Source organism: Chiloscyllium plagiosum, unplaced genomic scaffold, assembly GCF_037043375.1.
Source record: "Chiloscyllium plagiosum isolate Xiang-an unplaced genomic scaffold, Cpla_swu_hap1 HiC_scaffold_44, whole genome shotgun sequence".
In the NCBI taxonomy this organism is placed as follows: domain Eukaryota; kingdom Metazoa; phylum Chordata; class Chondrichthyes; order Orectolobiformes; family Hemiscylliidae; genus Chiloscyllium; species Chiloscyllium plagiosum.
The window spans coordinates 2,971,940-2,988,136 of NW_028270182.1; the positions used below are offsets into that span (position 1 = coordinate 2,971,940).

Below are 16,197 nucleotides of genomic sequence, written 5' to 3' on the forward strand. Positions count from 1 at the left end.
GTGTGTGTGTTTGTGTGTGTGTTTGAGTTTGTGTGTGTCTTGTGTGTGTGTGTTTGTGTGTTTATGTGTATGTGTGAGTGTGTGTGTTTGTGTGTGTGTGTGTGTGTCTGTGTTTGTGTGTGTGTGGATGTCAATGTGAGCATGTGAACATCAGCTAACTGCACAGATGCTACAGTCTCTGCCATGTGGTCTGTCAGAAAGCAAAGGATTCAGGGTAGGTCAGGACAATGGGAGCTACAGACAGCAAAGATATGCAAATAGAGTTAAGATACATATCAGGCACAGCACGGGGTTAGATTCAGAGTAAAGCTCCCTCTACACTGTCCCCTCATCAAACACTCCCAGGACAGGGTCAGAGCTGAAAATGTGTTGCTGGAAAAGCGCAGCAGGTCAGGCAGCATCCAAGGAACAGGAGAATCGACGTTTCGGGCATAGGCCCTTCTTCAGGAATGAGGAGAGTGTGTCCAGCAGGCTAAGATAAAAGATAGGGAGGAGGGACTTGGGGGAGGGGCGTTGGGAATGCGATAGGTGGAAGGAGATCAAGGTGAGGGTGATAGGCCGGAGTGGGGTGGGGGCGGAGAGGTCAGGAAGATGATTGCAGGTTAGGAAGGTGGTGCTGAGTCCGAGGGATTTGACTGAGACAAGGTGGGGGGAGGGGAAACGAGGAAACTGGAGAAATCTGAGTTCATCCCTTGTGGTTGGAGGGTTCCTAGGCGGAAGATGAGGCGCTCTTCCTCCAACCGTCATGTTGCTCTGGTCTGGCGATGGAGGAGTCACTCCTGATCTCCAGCATCTGCAGTTCTCACTTTCTCCAGGACAGGGTCAGCACAGGGTTAGATACAGAAGTAAAGCTTCCTTTGTACATATGGAGCATTCATCTAGAAACACACACAACCACAGACTGACTGCCTGCCTGACTGACTCTGACTGTCTGACCAACTGTCTGTCTGACTGACCATCTGACCGACTGTCTGTCTGTCTGACTGACCGTCTGTCTGTCTGACTGACTCTGACTGACCATCTGACTTACTGATTGACTATCTGACTGACTGTCTAACTGACTGACTAACTGACTCTGACCGTCTGACTGACTGACTGACTCTGTCTGTCTGACTGACTCTGACTGACTGACTGACTCTGTCTGACTGACTGACTCTGTCTGTCTGACTGACTGACTGTCTGACTGATTGGGGTTTAGTGTCTCTGACCATCCTGCCCACCCTGACTGAGCAGGGATTCAATAAGAGCCCATCCCACTGAGTGTGCCAGGTGTACCTGAGTCTGCCATCCTGAGCTGCTGCACCTCCAGGGATTATCTTTGTGATGAAGATACTGGGATCATCTCCAATGTGGGGGTTATCCGTCCCTCCTGCGATACTGAATCCAAGGCCTGAGTTCCCCTGGGAAAAGCCAGAAAACAGCATCTGCAGAGTTTCACAAGCATCGAGAGAGGTTTAGATTCTAAAATAAGGAAGACCAAAGGATAAGAGGGAGAATGGAAATGAGGTCAAAGATTAATTACAATATTACTGATCGGGCGAGCAGGTAGGAGCGGCCGAATGGCCTCCTGCTGACCCCTGTCATTGCAGTTTTATGAAGAAAACAAACTGTGTCCTCTGCAACAGGACAAAGAGAGACTGAGTCTCACTCACAGCATAACCCTGGACCAGTAACTGAGTAAGGAGCTGCTGGCTGAGAGTGGGGGTGTCTGTGTGTGTGTGTGTGTGAGTGAGTGTGTGTGTGTGTGTGTGTGGGGGGGGGGGGGTCTGTGTGTGTGTGTGAGTGTGTATGTGGGTGTCTGTGCCTGTGTGTGTGTGGGGGGGTGTCTGTGTGTGTGAGTGTGTGTGTGTGTCTGTGTGTGTGGGTGGGTGTCTGTGTGTGTGTGAGTGTGTGTGAGTCTGTGTGAATGTGTCTGTGTAAGTGTGTCTGTGTGTGTGTTTGAGTGTGGGAGAGAGTGTAAGAGTGTGCATTATTGCATGAGAGTGTAGGTGTGAGTGAGACTGTGACAGTGAGTGAGATAGAGTGATTGAAAGAGAGTGATTGAATGGGTGTATGAGTGCAAGTGTGAGAGTGAGTGAAAGTGTGCGTGTGAGTGATAGAGCGTTTGAGAGTGAACACGTGTGAAAGTGTGAGACTGTGAGAGTGAGTGAAGGAGTGTTTGAGAGAATGAAAGTGAGTGCTAGTGTGAGAGTGAGTGTGTGTGAGAGACTTTATGAGAATGTGAAATGTGACAGTGTGAGAGTGAGTGAATGAAGGTGAATGAGTGAGTGGGAGTGGGTGTGAGAGTGAGTGTAAGAGGGAATGTGAGAGTGAGTGTGTGCAAGAGTGAGTGAAAGCAAGTGTGTCTATGAGAGATAGTGATTGAGAATGATGTGAGTGCGAGAGTGAAGTCAATGTGAGAGCGAGAGTGATGTGAGTGTGACAGTAAAGGTGATGTGAGTGTGAGAGTGAGTGAGTTAGTGAGGGAGTCAGTGTGAGAATAAGTAAGGGAGGGAGTGTGAGAGAATGAGAGTGAGTGTGAGAGTGAGTGATGGAGTGAGTGAGAGAATATGAGTGTGCGTGAATGAAAATGAGTGTGACAGTGTGTGTGAGTAAGTGAATGAGATTCAATGAATAAGAGTGAACATAAGTGAGTGCGAGAGTGATATGGGTGTGTAAGTGATGTGTGTGTAAGAGTGAGTGCAACTGCGAGAGTGATGTGGGTGTGTGAGCGAGATGTGTGTGACAGTGATGCGAGTGTGTAAGAGTGAGAGTGGAGTGAGTGCGAGAGCAATGTGAGAGCGAGAGTGAAGTGAGTGTAAGAGTGATGTGAGTGTGAGTGAAGTGAGTGTGAGAGTAAGAGTGATGTGAGAGTGAAGTGAGTGCGAGAGTGATGTGAGTGTGAGGGTGAAGTGAGTGTGAGGGTGAAGTGAGTGTGAGTGTGATGTGAGTGTGAGGGTGAGAGTGAAGTAAGTGTAAGAGTGATGTGAGTGTGAGAGTGATGTGAGTGTGAGAGTGAAGTGAGTGTGAGGGTGAGAGTGAAGTGAGTGTAAGAGTGATGTGAGAGTGATGTGAGTGTGAGTGAAGTGAGTGTGAGTGAAGTGAGTGTGAGAATGAAATGAGTGTGAGAGTGAAGTGAGAGTGAGGGAGTGTGAGAGTGAGGTGAGTGTGAGGGTGAAGTGAGTGTGAGAGTCATGTGAGTGTGAGAGTGATGTGAGTGTGAAGTGAGTGTAGGAGTGATGTGAGTGTGAGTGAAGTGAGTGTGAGAGTAAGAGTGATGTGAGAGTGAAGTGAGTGCGAGAGTGATGTGAGTGCGAGTGTGATGTGAGTGTGAGGGTGAAGTGAGTGTGAGGGTGAAGTGAGTGTGAGTGTGATGTGAGTGTGAGGGTGAGAGTGAAGTAAGTGTAAGAGTGATGTGAGTGTGAGAGTGATGTGAGTGTGAGAGTGAAGTGAGTGTGAGGGTGAGAGTGAAGTGAGTGTAAGAGTGATGTGAGAGTGATGTGAGTGTGAGTGAAGTGAGTGTGAGTGAAGTGAGTGTGAGAATGAAATGAGTGTGAGAGTGAAGTGAGAGTGAGGGAGTGTGAGAGTGAGGTGAGTGTGAGGGTGAAGTGAGTGTGAGAGTCATGTGAGAGTGAGAGTGAGTGAGTGTAAGAGTGATATGAGTGTGAGAGTGAGGTGAGTGTGAGAGTGAAGTGAGTGTGAGAGTGAGGGAGTGTGAGAGTGATGTGAGTGTGAGTGTGATGTGAGTGTGAGGGCGAGAGTGAAGTAAGTGTAAGAGTGATGTGAGTGTGAGAGTGATGTGAGTGTGAGGGCGAGAGTGAAGTAAGTGTAAGAGTGATGTGAGTGTGAGAGTGATGTGAGTGTGAGAGTGAAGTGAGTGTGAGGGTGAGAGTGAAGTGCGTGTAAGAGTGATGTGAGTGTGAGAGTGATGTGAGTGTGAGTGAAGTGAGTGTGAGTGAAGTGAGTGTGAGAGTGAAGTGAGTGTGAGAGTGAAGTGAGTGTGAGAGTGAGGGAGTGTGAGAGTGAGGTGAGTGTGAGGGTGAAGTGAGTGCGAGAGTCATGTGAGAGTGAGAGTGAAGTGAGTGTGAGTGTGATGTGAGTGTGAGGGTGAGAGTGAAGTAAGTGTAAGAGTGATGTGAGTGTGAGAGTGATGTGAGTGTGAGAGTGAAGTGAGTGTGAGAGTGAAGTGAGTGTAAGAGTGATGTGAGTGTAAGAGTGATGTGAGAGTGATGTGAGTGTGAGTGAAGTGAGTGTGAGAATGAAATGAGTGTGAGAGTGAAGTGAGAGTGAGGGAGTGTGAGAGTGAGGTGAGTGTGAGGGTGAAGTGAGTGCGAGAGTCATGTGAGAGTGAGAGTGAAGTGAGTGTAAGAGTGATGTGAGTGTGAGAGTGATGTGAGTGTGAGAGTGAAGGGAGTGTGAGAGTGAGGGAGTGTGAGAGTGAAGTGAGTGTGAGGGTGAGAGTGAAGTGAGTGTAAGAGTGATGTGAGTGTGAGAGTGAAGTGAGTGTGAGAGTGAGGGTGTGTGAGAGTGAGGGTGTGTGAGAGTGAGGTGAGTGTGAGGGTGAAGTGAGTGCGAGAGTCATGTGAGAGTGAGAGTGAAGTGAGTGTAAGAGTGATGTGAGTGTGAGAGTGATGTGAGTGTGAGTGAAGTGAGTGTGAGTGATGTGAGTGCGAGAGTGAAGTGAATGTGAGTGAGTGAGTGTGAGAGTGATGTGAGTGTGAGAGTGAAGTGAGTGTGAGAGTGATGTGAGTGTGAGTGAAGTGAGTGTGAGTGAAGTGAGTGTGAGTGAAGTGAGTGTAAGAGTGATGTGAGAGTGAAGTGAGTGTGAGTGAAGTGAGTGTGAGAGTGAAGTGAGCGTGAGAGTGAAGTGAGTGTGAGAGTGAGGGATTGTGAGAGTGAGGTGAGTGTGAGGGCGAAGTGAGTGCGAGAGTCATGTGAGAGTGAGAGTGAAGTGAGTGTAAGAGTGATGTGAGTGTGAGAGTGATGAGTGTGAGAGTGAAGTGAGTGTGAGTGAAGTGAGTGTGAGAGTGAAGTGAGTGTGAGAGTGAAGTGAGTGTGAGAGTGAGGGTGTGTGAGAGTGAGGTGAGTGTGAGGGTGAAGTGAGTGCGAGAGTCATGTGAGAGTGAGAGTGAGAGTGAAGTGAGTGTAAGAGTGATGTGAGTGTGAGAGTGATATGAGTGTGAGTGAAGTGAGTGTGAGTGATGTGAGTGCGAGAGTGAAGTGAATGTGAGTGAGTGAGTGTGAGAGTGAAATGAGTGTGAGAGTGAAGTGAGAGTGAGAGTGAAGTGAGTGTGAGTGAAGTGAGTGTGAGTGAAGTGAGTGTGAGTGAAGTGAGTGAAGTGAGTGTAAGAGTGATGTGAGAGTGAAGTGAGTGTGAGTGAAGTGAGTGTGAGAGTGAAGTGAGTGTGAGAGTAAGAGTGATGTGAGAGTGAAGTGAGTGCGAGAGTGATGTGAGTGTGAGGGTGAAGTGAGTGTGAGGGTGAAGTGAGTGTGAGTGTGATGTGAGTGTGAGGGTGAGAGTGAAGTAAGTGTAAGAGTGATGTGAGTGTGAGAGTGATGTGAGTGTGAGAGTGAAGTGAGTGTGAGGGTGAGAGTGAAGTGAGTGTAAGAGTGATGTGAGAGTGATGTGAGTGTGAGTGAAGTGAGTGTGAGTGAAGTGAGTGTGAGAATGAAATGAGTGTGAGAGTGAAGTGAGAGTGAGGGAGTGTGAGAGTGAGGTGAGTGTGAGGGTGAAGTGAGTGTGAGAGTCATGTGAGTGTGAGAGTGATGTGAGTGTGAAGTGAGTGTAGGAGTGATGTGAGTGTGAGTGAAGTGAGTGTGAGAGTAAGAGTGATGTGAGAGTGAAGTGAGTGCGAGAGTGATGTGAGTGCGAGTGTGATGTGAGTGTGAGGGTGAAGTGAGTGTGAGGGTGAAGTGAGTGTGAGTGTGATGTGAGTGTGAGGGTGAGAGTGAAGTAAGTGTAAGAGTGATGTGAGTGTGAGAGTGATGTGAGTGTGAGAGTGAAGTGAGTGTGAGGGTGAGAGTGAAGTGAGTGTAAGAGTGATGTGAGAGTGATGTGAGTGTGAGTGAAGTGAGTGTGAGTGAAGTGAGTGTGAGAATGAAATGAGTGTGAGAGTGAAGTGAGAGTGAGGGAGTGTGAGAGTGAGGTGAGTGTGAGGGTGAAGTGAGTGTGAGAGTCATGTGAGAGTGAGAGTGAGTGAGTGTAAGAGTGATATGAGTGTGAGAGTGAGGTGAGTGTGAGAGTGAAGTGAGTGTGAGAGTGAGGGAGTGTGAGAGTGATGTGAGTGTGAGTGTGATGTGAGTGTGAGGGCGAGAGTGAAGTAAGTGTAAGAGTGATGTGAGTGTGAGAGTGATGTGAGTGTGAGGGCGAGAGTGAAGTAAGTGTAAGAGTGATGTGAGTGTGAGAGTGATGTGAGTGTGAGAGTGAAGTGAGTGTGAGGGTGAGAGTGAAGTGCGTGTAAGAGTGATGTGAGTGTGAGAGTGATGTGAGTGTGAGTGAAGTGAGTGTGAGTGAAGTGAGTGTGAGAGTGAAGTGAGTGTGAGAGTGAAGTGAGTGTGAGAGTGAGGGAGTGTGAGAGTGAGGTGAGTGTGAGGGTGAAGTGAGTGCGAGAGTCATGTGAGAGTGAGAGTGAAGTGAGTGTGAGTGTGATGTGAGTGTGAGGGTGAGAGTGAAGTAAGTGTAAGAGTGATGTGAGTGTGAGAGTGATGTGAGTGTGAGAGTGAAGTGGGTGTGAGAGTGAAGTGAGTGTAAGAGTGATGTGAGTGTAAGAGTGATGTGAGAGTGATGTGAGTGTGAGTGAAGTGAGTGTGAGAATGAAATGAGTGTGAGAGTGAAGTGAGAGTGAGGGAGTGTGAGAGTGAGGTGAGTGTGAGGGTGAAGTGAGTGCGAGAGTCATGTGAGAGTGAGAGTGAAGTGAGTGTAAGAGTGATGTGAGTGTGAGAGTGATGTGAGTGTGAGAGTGAAGGGAGTGTGAGAGTGAGGGAGTGTGAGAGTGAAGTGAGTGTGAGGGTGAGAGTGAAGTGAGTGTAAGAGTGATGTGAGTGTGAGAGTGAAGTGAGTGTGAGAGTGAGGGTGTGTGAGAGTGAGGGTGTGTGAGAGTGAGGTGAGTGTGAGGGTGAAGTGAGTGCGAGAGTCATGTGAGAGTGAGAGTGAAGTGAGTGTAAGAGTGATGTGAGTGTGAGAGTGATGTGAGTGTGAGTGAAGTGAGTGTGAGAGTGATGTGAGTGCGAGAGTGAAGTGAATGTGAGTGAGTGAGTGTGAGAGTGATGTGAGTGTGAGAGTGAAGTGAGTGTGAGAGTGATGTGAGTGTGAGTGAAGTGAGTGTGAGTGAAGTGAGTGTGAGTGAAGTGAGTGTAAGAGTGAAGTGAGCGTGAGAGTGAAGTGAGTGTGAGAGTGAGGGATTGTGAGAGTGAGGTGAGTGTGAGGGCGAAGTGAGTGCGAGAGTCATGTGAGAGTGAGAGTGAAGTGAGTGTAAGAGTGATGTGAGTGTGAGAGTGATGAGTGTGAGAGTGAAGTGAGTGTGAGTGAAGTGAGTGTGAGAGTGAAGTGAGTGTGAGAGTGAAGTGAGTGTGAGAGTGAGGGTGTGTGAGAGTGAGGTGAGTGTGAGGGTGAAGTGAGTGCGAGAGTCATGTGAGAGTGAGAGTGAAGTGAGTGTAAGAGTGATGTGAGTGTGAGAGTGATATGAGTGTGAGTGAAGTGAGTGTGAGTGATGTGAGTGCGAGAGTGAAGTGAATGTGAGTGAGTGAGTGTGAGAGTGAAATGAGTGTGAGAGTGAAGTGAGAGTGAGAGTGAAGTGAGTGTGAGTGAAGTGAGTGTGAGTGAAGTGAGTGTGAGTGAAGTGAGTGTAAGAGTGATGTGAGAGTGAAGTGAGTGTGAGTGAAGTGAGTGTGAGAGTGAAGTGAGTGTGAGAGTAAGAGTGATGTGAGAGTGAAGTGAGTGCGAGAGTGATGTGAGTGTGAGGGTGAAGTGAGTGTGAGGGTGAAGTGAGTGTGAGTGTGATGTGAGTGTGAGGGTGAGAGTGAAGTAAGTGTAAGAGTGATGTGAGTGTGAGAGTGATGTGAGTGTGAGAGTGAAGTGAGTGTGAGGGTGAGAGTGAAGTGAGTGTAAGAGTGATGTGAGAGTGATGTGAGTGTGAGTGAAGTGAGTGTGAGTGAAGTGAGTGTGAGAATGAAATGAGTGTGAGAGTGAAGTGAGAGTGAGGGAGTGTGAGAGTGAGGTGAGTGTGAGGGTGAAGTGAGTGTGAGAGTCATGTGAGTGTGAGAGTGATGTGAGTGTGAAGTGAGTGTAGGAGTGATGTGAGTGTGAGTGAAGTGAGTGTGAGAGTAAGAGTGATGTGAGAGTGAAGTGAGTGCGAGAGTGATGTGAGTGCGAGTGTGATGTGAGTGTGAGGGTGAAGTGAGTGTGAGGGTGAAGTGAGTGTGAGTGTGATGTGAGTGTGAGGGTGAGAGTGAAGTAAGTGTAAGAGTGATGTGAGTGTGAGAGTGATGTGAGTGTGAGGGCGAGAGTGAAGTAAGTGTAAGAGTGATGTGAGTGTGAGAGTGATGTGAGTGTGAGAGTGAAGTGAGTGTGAGGGTGAGAGTGAAGTGCGTGTAAGAGTGATGTGAGTGTGAGAGTGATGTGAGTGTGAGTGAAGTGAGTGTGAGTGAAGTGAGTGTGAGAGTGAAGTGAGTGTGAGAGTGAAGTGAGTGTGAGAGTGAGGGAGTGTGAGAGTGAGGTGAGTGTGAGGGTGAAGTGAGTGCGAGAGTCATGTGAGAGTGAGAGTGAAGTGAGTGTGAGTGTGATGTGAGTGTGAGGGTGAGAGTGAAGTAAGTGTAAGAGTGATGTGAGTGCGAGAGTGATGTGAGTGTGAGAGTGAAGTGAGTGTGAGAGTGAAGTGAGTGTAAGAGTGATGTGAGTGTAAGAGTGATGTGAGAGTGATGTGAGTGTGAGTGAAGTGAGTGTGAGAATGAAATGAGTGTGAGAGTGAAGTGAGAGTGAGGGAGTGTGAGAGTGAGGTGAGTGTGAGGGTGAAGTGAGTGCGAGAGTCATGTGAGAGTGAGAGTGAAGTGAGTGTAAGAGTGATGTGAGTGTGAGAGTGATGTGAGTGTGAGAGTGAAGTGAGTGTGAGAGTGAAGTGAGTGTAAGAGTGATGTGAGTGTAAGAGTGATGTGAGAGTGATGTGAGTGTGAGTGAAGTGAGTGTGAGAATGAAATGAGTGTGAGAGTGAAGTGAGAGTGAGGGAGTGTGAGAGTGAGGTGAGTGTGAGGGTGAAGTGAGTGCGAGAGTCATGTGAGAGTGAGAGTGAAGTGAGTGTAAGAGTGATGTGAGTGTGAGAGTGATGTGAGTGTGAGAGTGAAGGGAGTGTGAGAGTGAGGGAGTGTGAGAGTGAAGTGAGTGTGAGGGTGAGAGTGAAGTGAGTGTAAGAGTGATGTGAGTGTGAGAGTGAAGTGAGTGTGAGAGTGAGGGTGTGTGAGAGTGAGGGTGTGTGAGAGTGAGGTGAGTGTGAGGGTGAAGTGAGTGCGAGAGTCATGTGAGAGTGAGAGTGAAGTGAGTGTAAGAGTGATGTGAGTGTGAGAGTGATGTGAGTGTGAGTGAAGTGAGTGTGAGTGATGTGAGTGCGAGAGTGAAGTGAATGTGAGTGAGTGAGTGTGAGAGTGATGTGAGTGTGAGAGTGAAGTGAGTGTGAGAGTGATGTGAGTGTGAGTGAAGTGAGTGTGAGTGAAGTGAGTGTGAGTGAAGTGAGTGTAAGAGTGATGTGAGAGTGAAGTGAGTGTGAGTGAAGTGAGTGTGAGAGTGAAGTGAGCGTGAGAGTGAAGTGAGTGTGAGAGTGAGGGATTGTGAGAGTGAGGTGAGTGTGAGGGCGAAGTGAGTGCGAGAGTCATGTGAGAGTGAGAGTGAAGTGAGTGTAAGAGTGATGTGAGTGTGAGAGTGATGAGTGTGAGAGTGAAGTGAGTGTGAGTGAAGTGAGTGTGAGAGTGAAGTGAGTGTGAGAGTGAAGTGAGTGTGAGAGTGAGGGTGTGTGAGAGTGAGGTGAGTGTGAGGGTGAAGTGAGTGCGAGAGTCATGTGAGAGTGAGAGTGAAGTGAGTGTAAGAGTGATGTGAGTGTGAGAGTGATATGAGTGTGAGTGAAGTGAGTGTGAGTGATGTGAGTGCGAGAGTGAAGTGAATGTGAGTGAGTGAGTGTGAGAGTGAAATGAGTGTGAGAGTGAAGTGAGAGTGAGAGTGAAGTGAGTGTGAGTGAAGTGAGTGTGAGTGAAGTGAGTGTGAGTGAAGTGAGTGTAAGAGTGATGTGAGAGTGAAGTGAGTGTGAGTGAAGTGAGTGTGAGAGTGAAGTGAGTGTGAGAGTAAGAGTGATGTGAGAGTGAAGTGAGTGCGAGAGTGATGTGAGTGTGAGGGTGAAGTGAGTGTGAGGGTGAAGTGAGTGTGAGTGTGATGTGAGTGTGAGGGTGAGAGTGAAGTAAGTGTAAGAGTGATGTGAGTGTGAGAGTGATGTGAGTGTGAGAGTGAAGTGAGTGTGAGGGTGAGAGTGAAGTGAGTGTAAGAGTGATGTGAGAGTGATGTGAGTGTGAGTGAAGTGAGTGTGAGTGAAGTGAGTGTGAGAATGAAATGAGTGTGAGAGTGAAGTGAGAGTGAGGGAGTGTGAGAGTGAGGTGAGTGTGAGGGTGAAGTGAGTGTGAGAGTCATGTGAGTGTGAGAGTGATGTGAGTGTGAAGTGAGTGTAGGAGTGATGTGAGTGAGTGAAGTGAGTGTGAGAGTAAGAGTGATGTGAGAGTGAAGTGAGTGCGAGAGTGATGTGAGTGCGAGTGTGATGTGAGTGTGAGGGTGAAGTGAGTGTGAGGGTGAAGTGAGTGTGAGTGTGATGTGAGTGTGAGGGTGAGAGTGAAGTAAGTGTAAGAGTGATGTGAGTGTGAGAGTGATGTGAGTGTGAGAGTGAAGTGAGTGTGAGGGTGAGAGTGAAGTGAGTGTAAGAGTGATGTGAGAGTGATGTGAGTGTGAGTGAAGTGAGTGTGAGTGAAGTGAGTGTGAGAATGAAATGAGTGTGAGAGTGAAGTGAGAGTGAGGGAGTGTGAGAGTGAGGTGAGTGTGAGGGTGAAGTGAGTGTGAGAGTCATGTGAGAGTGAGAGTGAGTGAGTGTAAGAGTGATATGAGTGTGAGAGTGAGGTGAGTGTGAGAGTGAAGTGAGTGTGAGAGTGAGGGAGTGTGAGAGTGATGTGAGTGTGAGTGTGATGTGAGTGTGAGGGCGAGAGTGAAGTAAGTGTAAGAGTGATGTGAGTGTGAGAGTGATGTGAGTGTGAGGGCGAGAGTGTAGTAAGTGTAAGAGTGATGTGAGTGTGAGAGTGATTTGAGTGTGAGAGTGAAGTGAGTGTGAGGGTGAGAGTGAAGTGCGTGTAAGAGTGATGTGAGTGTGAGAGTGATGTGAGTGTGAGTGAAGTGAGTGTGAGTGAAGTGAGTGTGAGAGTGAAGTGAGTGTGAGAGTGAAGTGAGTGTGAGAGTGAGGGAGTGTGAGAGTGAAGTGAGTGTGAGAGTGAAGTGAGTGTAAGAGTGATGTGAGTGTAAGAGTGATGTGAGAGTGATGTGAGTGTGAGTGAAGTGAGTGTGAGAATGAAATGAGTGTGAGAGTGAAGTGAGAGTGAGGGAGTGTGAGAGTGAGGTGAGTGTGAGGGTGAAGTGAGTGCGAGAGTCATGTGAGAGTGAGAGTGAAGTGAGTGTAAGAGTGATGTGAGTGTGAGAGTGATGTGAGTGTGAGAGTGAAGGGAGTGTGAGAGTGAGGGAGTGTGAGAGTGAAGTGAGTGTGAGGGTGAGAGTGAAGTGAGTGTAAGAGTGATGTGAGTGTGAGAGTGAAGTGAGTGTGAGAGTGAGGGTGTGTGAGAGTGAGGGTGTGTGAGAGTGAGGTGAGTGTGAGGGTGAAGTGAGTGCGAGAGTCATGTGAGAGTGAGAGTGAAGTGAGTGTAAGAGTGATGTGAGTGTGAGAGTGATGTGAGTGTGAGTGAAGTGAGTGTGAGTGATGTGAGTGCGAGAGTGAAGTGAATGTGAGTGAGTGAGTGTGAGAGTGATGTGAGTGTGAGAGTGAAGTGAGTGTGAGAGTGATGTGAGTGTGAGTGAAGTGAGTGTGAGTGAAGTGAGTGTGAGTGAAGTGAGTGTAAGAGTGATGTGAGAGTGAAGTGAGTGTGAGTGAAGTGAGTGTGAGAGTGAAGTGAGCGTGAGAGTGAAGTGAGTGTGAGAGTGAGGGATTGTGAGAGTGAGGTGAGTGTGAGGGCGAAGTGAGTGCGAGAGTCATGTGAGAGTGAGAGTGAAGTGAGTGTAAGAGTGATGTGAGTGTGAGAGTGATGAGTGTGAGAGTGAAGTGAGTGTGAGTGAAGTGAGTGTGAGAGTGAAGTGAGTGTGAGAGTGAAGTGAGTGTGAGAGTGAGGGTGTGTGAGAGTGAGGTGAGTGTGAGGGTGAAGTGAGTGCGAGAGTCATGTGAGAGTGAGAGTGAAGTGAGTGTAAGAGTGATGTGAGTGTGAGAGTGATATGAGTGTGAGTGAAGTGAGTGAGTGATGTGAGTGCGAGAGTGAAGTGAATGTGAGTGAGTGAGTGTGAGAGTGAAATGAGTGTGAGAGTGAAGTGAGAGTGAGAGTGAAGTGAGTGTGAGTGAAGTGAGTGTGAGTGAAGTGAGTGTGAGTGAAGTGAGTGTAAGAGTGATGTGAGAGTGAAGTGAGTGTGAGTGAAGTGAGTGTGAGAGTGAAGTGAGTGTGAGAGTAAGAGTGATGTGAGAGTGAAGTGAGTGCGAGAGTGATGTGAGTGTGAGGGTGAAGTGAGTGTGAGGGTGAAGTGAGTGTGAGTGTGATGTGAGTGTGAGGGTGAGAGTGAAGTAAGTGTAAGAGTGATGTGAGTGTGAGAGTGATGTGAGTGTGAGAGTGAAGTGAGTGTGAGGGTGAGAGTGAAGTGAGTGTAAGAGTGATGTGAGAGTGATGTGAGTGTGAGTGAAGTGAGTGTGAGTGAAGTGAGTGTGAGAATGAAATGAGTGTGAGAGTGAAGTGAGAGTGAGGGAGTGTGAGAGTGAGGTGAGTGTGAGGGTGAAGTGAGTGTGAGAGTCATGTGAGTGTGAGAGTGATGTGAGTGTGAAGTGAGTGTAGGAGTGATGTGAGTGTGAGTGAAGTGAGTGTGAGAGTAAGAGTGATGTGAGAGTGAAGTGAGTGCGAGAGTGATGTGAGTGCGAGTGTGATGTGAGTGTGAGGGTGAAGTGAGTGTGAGGGTGAAGTGAGTGTGAGTGTGATGTGAGTGTGAGGGTGAGAGTGAAGTAAGTGTAAGAGTGATGTGAGTGTGAGAGTGATGTGAGTGTGAGAGTGATGTGAGAGTGATGTGAGTGTGAGTGAAGTGAGTGTGAGTGAAGTGAGTGTGAGAATGAAATGAGTGTGAGAGTGAAGTGAGAGTGAGGGAGTGTGAGAGTGAGGTGAGTGTGAGGGTGAAGTGAGTGTGAGAGTCATGTGAGAGTGAGAGTGAGTGAGTGTAAGAGTGATATGAGTGTGAGAGTGAGGTGAGTGTGAGAGTGAAGTGAGTGTGAGAGTGAGGGAGTGTGAGAGTGATGTGAGTGTGAGTGTGATGTGAGTGTGAGGGCGAGAGTGAAGTAAGTGTAAGAGTGATGTGAGTGTGAGAGTGATGTGAGTGTGAGGGCGAGAGTGAAGTAAGTGTAAGAGTGATGTGAGTGTGAGAGTGATGTGAGTGTGAGAGTGAAGTGAGTGTGAGGGTGAGAGTGAAGTGCGTGTAAGAGTGATGTGAGTGTGAGAGTGATGTGAGTGTGAGTGAAGTGAGTGTGAGTGAAGTGAGTGTGAGAGTGAAGTGAGTGTGAGAGTGAGGGAGTGTGAGAGTGAGGTGAGTGTGAGGGTGAAGTGAGTGCGAGAGTCATGTGAGAGTGAGAGTGAAGTGAGTGTGAGTGTGATGTGAGTGTGAGGGTGAGAGTGAAGTAAGTGTAAGAGTGATGTGAGTGTGAGAGTGATGTGAGTGTGAGAGTGAAGTGAGTGTGAGAGTGAAGTGAGTGTAAGAGTGATGTGAGTGTAAGAGTGATGTGAGAGTGATGTGAGTGTGAGTGAAGTGAGTGTGAGAATGAAATGAGTGTGAGAGTGAAGTGAGAGTGAGGGAGTGTGAGAGTGAGGTGAGTGTGAGGGTGAAGTGAGTGCGAGAGTCATGTGAGAGTGAGAGTGAAGTGAGTGTAAGAGTGATGTGAGTGTGAGAGTGATGTGAGTGTGAGAGTGAAGGGAGTGTGAGAGTGAGGGAGTGTGAGAGTGAAGTGAGTGTGAGGGTGAGAGTGAAGTGAGTGTAAGAGTGATGTGAGTGTGAGAGTGAAGTGAGTGTGAGAGTGAGGGTGTGTGAGAGTGAGGGTGTGTGAGAGTGAGGTGAGTGTGAGGGTGAAGTGAGTGCGAGAGTCATGTGAGAGTGAGAGTGAAGTGAGTGTAAGAGTGATGTGAGTGTGAGAGTGATGTGAGTGTGAGTGAAGTGAGTGTGAGTGATGTGAGTGCGAGAGTGAAGTGAATGTGAGTGAGTGAGTGTGAGAGTGATGTGAGTGTGAGAGTGAAGTGAGTGTGAGAGTGATGTGAGTGTGAGTGAAGTGAGTGTGAGTGAAGTGAGTGTGAGTGAAGTGAGTGTAAGAGTGATGTGAGAGTGAAGTGAGTGTGAGTGAAGTGAGTGTGAGAGTGAAGTGAGCGTGAGAGTGAAGTGAGTGTGAGAGTGAGGGATTGTGAGAGTGAGGTGAGTGTGAGGGCGAAGTGAGTGCGAGAGTCATGTGAGAGTGAGAGTGAAGTGAGTGTAAGAGTGATGTGAGTGTGAGAGTGATGAGTGTGAGAGTGAAGTGAGTGTGAGTGAAGTGAGTGTGAGAGTGAAGTGAGTGTGAGAGTGAAGTGAGTGTGAGAGTGAGGGTGTGTGAGAGTGAGGTGAGTGTGAGGGTGAAGTGAGTGCGAGAGTCATGTGAGAGTGAGAGTGAAGTGAGTGTAAGAGTGATGTGAGTGTGAGAGTGATATGAGTGTGAGTGAAGTGAGTGTGAGTGATGTGAGTGCGAGAGTGAAGTGAATGTGAGTGAGTGAGTGTGAGAGTGAAATGAGTGTGAGAGTGAAGTGAGAGTGAGAGTGAAGTGAGTGTGAGTGAAGTGAGTGTGAGTGAAGTGAGTGTGAGTGAAGTGAGTGTAAGAGTGATGTGAGAGTGAAGTGAGTGTGAGTGAAGTGAGTGTGAGAGTGAAGTGAGTGTGAGAGTAAGAGTGATGTGAGAGTGAAGTGAGTGCGAGAGTGATGTGAGTGTGAGGGTGAAGTGAGTGTGAGGGTGAAGTGAGTGTGAGTGTGATGTGAGTGTGAGGGTGAGAGTGAAGTAAGTGTAAGAGTGATGTGAGTGTGAGAGTGATGTGAGTGTGAGAGTGAAGTGAGTGTGAGGGTGAGAGTGAAGTGAGTGTAAGAGTGATGTGAGAGTGATGTGAGTGTGAGTGAAGTGAGTGTGAGTGAAGTGAGTGTGAGAATGAAATGAGTGTGAGAGTGAAGTGAGAGTGAGGGAGTGTGAGAGTGAGGTGAGTGTGAGGGTGAAGTGAGTGTGAGAGTCATGTGAGTGTGAGAGTGATGTGAGTGTGAAGTGAGTGTAGGAGTGATGTGAGTGTGAGTGAAGTGAGTGTGAGAGTAAGAGTGATGTGAGAGTGAAGTGAGTGCGAGAGTGATGTGAGTGCGAGTGTGATGTGAGTGTGAGGGTGAAGTGAGTGTGAGGGTGAAGTGAGTGTGAGTGTGATGTGAGTGTGAGGGTGAGAGTGAAGTAAGTGTAAGAGTGATGTGAGTGTGAGAGTGATGTGAGTGTGAGAGTGAAGTGAGTGTGAGGGTGAGAGTGAAGTGAGTGTAAGAGTGATGTGAGAGTGATGTGAGTGTGAGTGAAGTGAGTGTGAGTGAAGTGAGTGTGAGAATGAAATGAGTGTGAGAGTGAAGTGAGAGTGAGGGAGTGTGAGAGTGAGGTGAGTGTGAGTGTGAAGTGAGTGTGAGAGTCATGTGAGAGTGAGAGTGAGTGAGTGTAAGAGTGATATGAGTGTGAGAGTGAGGTGAGTGTGAGAGTGAAGTGAGTGTGAGAGTGAGGGAGTGTGAGAGTGATGTGAGTGTGAGTGTGATGTGAGTGTGAGGGCGAGAGTGAAGTAAGTGTAAGAGTGATGTGAGTGTGAGAGTGATGTGAGTGTGAGGGCGAGAGTGTAGTAAGTGTAAGAGTGATGTGAGTGTGAGAGTGATTTGAGTGTGAGAGTGAAG

General features: G+C 48.1%; 1 protein-coding gene across 1 annotated transcript in view; it reads right to left on the reverse strand.

The window, feature by feature from the left end:
• LOC122548040 (disks large homolog 1-like) overlaps positions 1-16,197 on the reverse strand; it is a 501,907-nt gene that overhangs the window by 14,000 nt on the left and 471,710 nt on the right. The window contains exon 8 of the mRNA XM_087982835.1: positions 1,276-1,400. Within this exon, the coding sequence (XP_087838961.1) occupies positions 1,276-1,400 (125 nt within the window). The remainder of the gene's footprint in view (positions 1-1,275; positions 1,401-16,197) is intronic.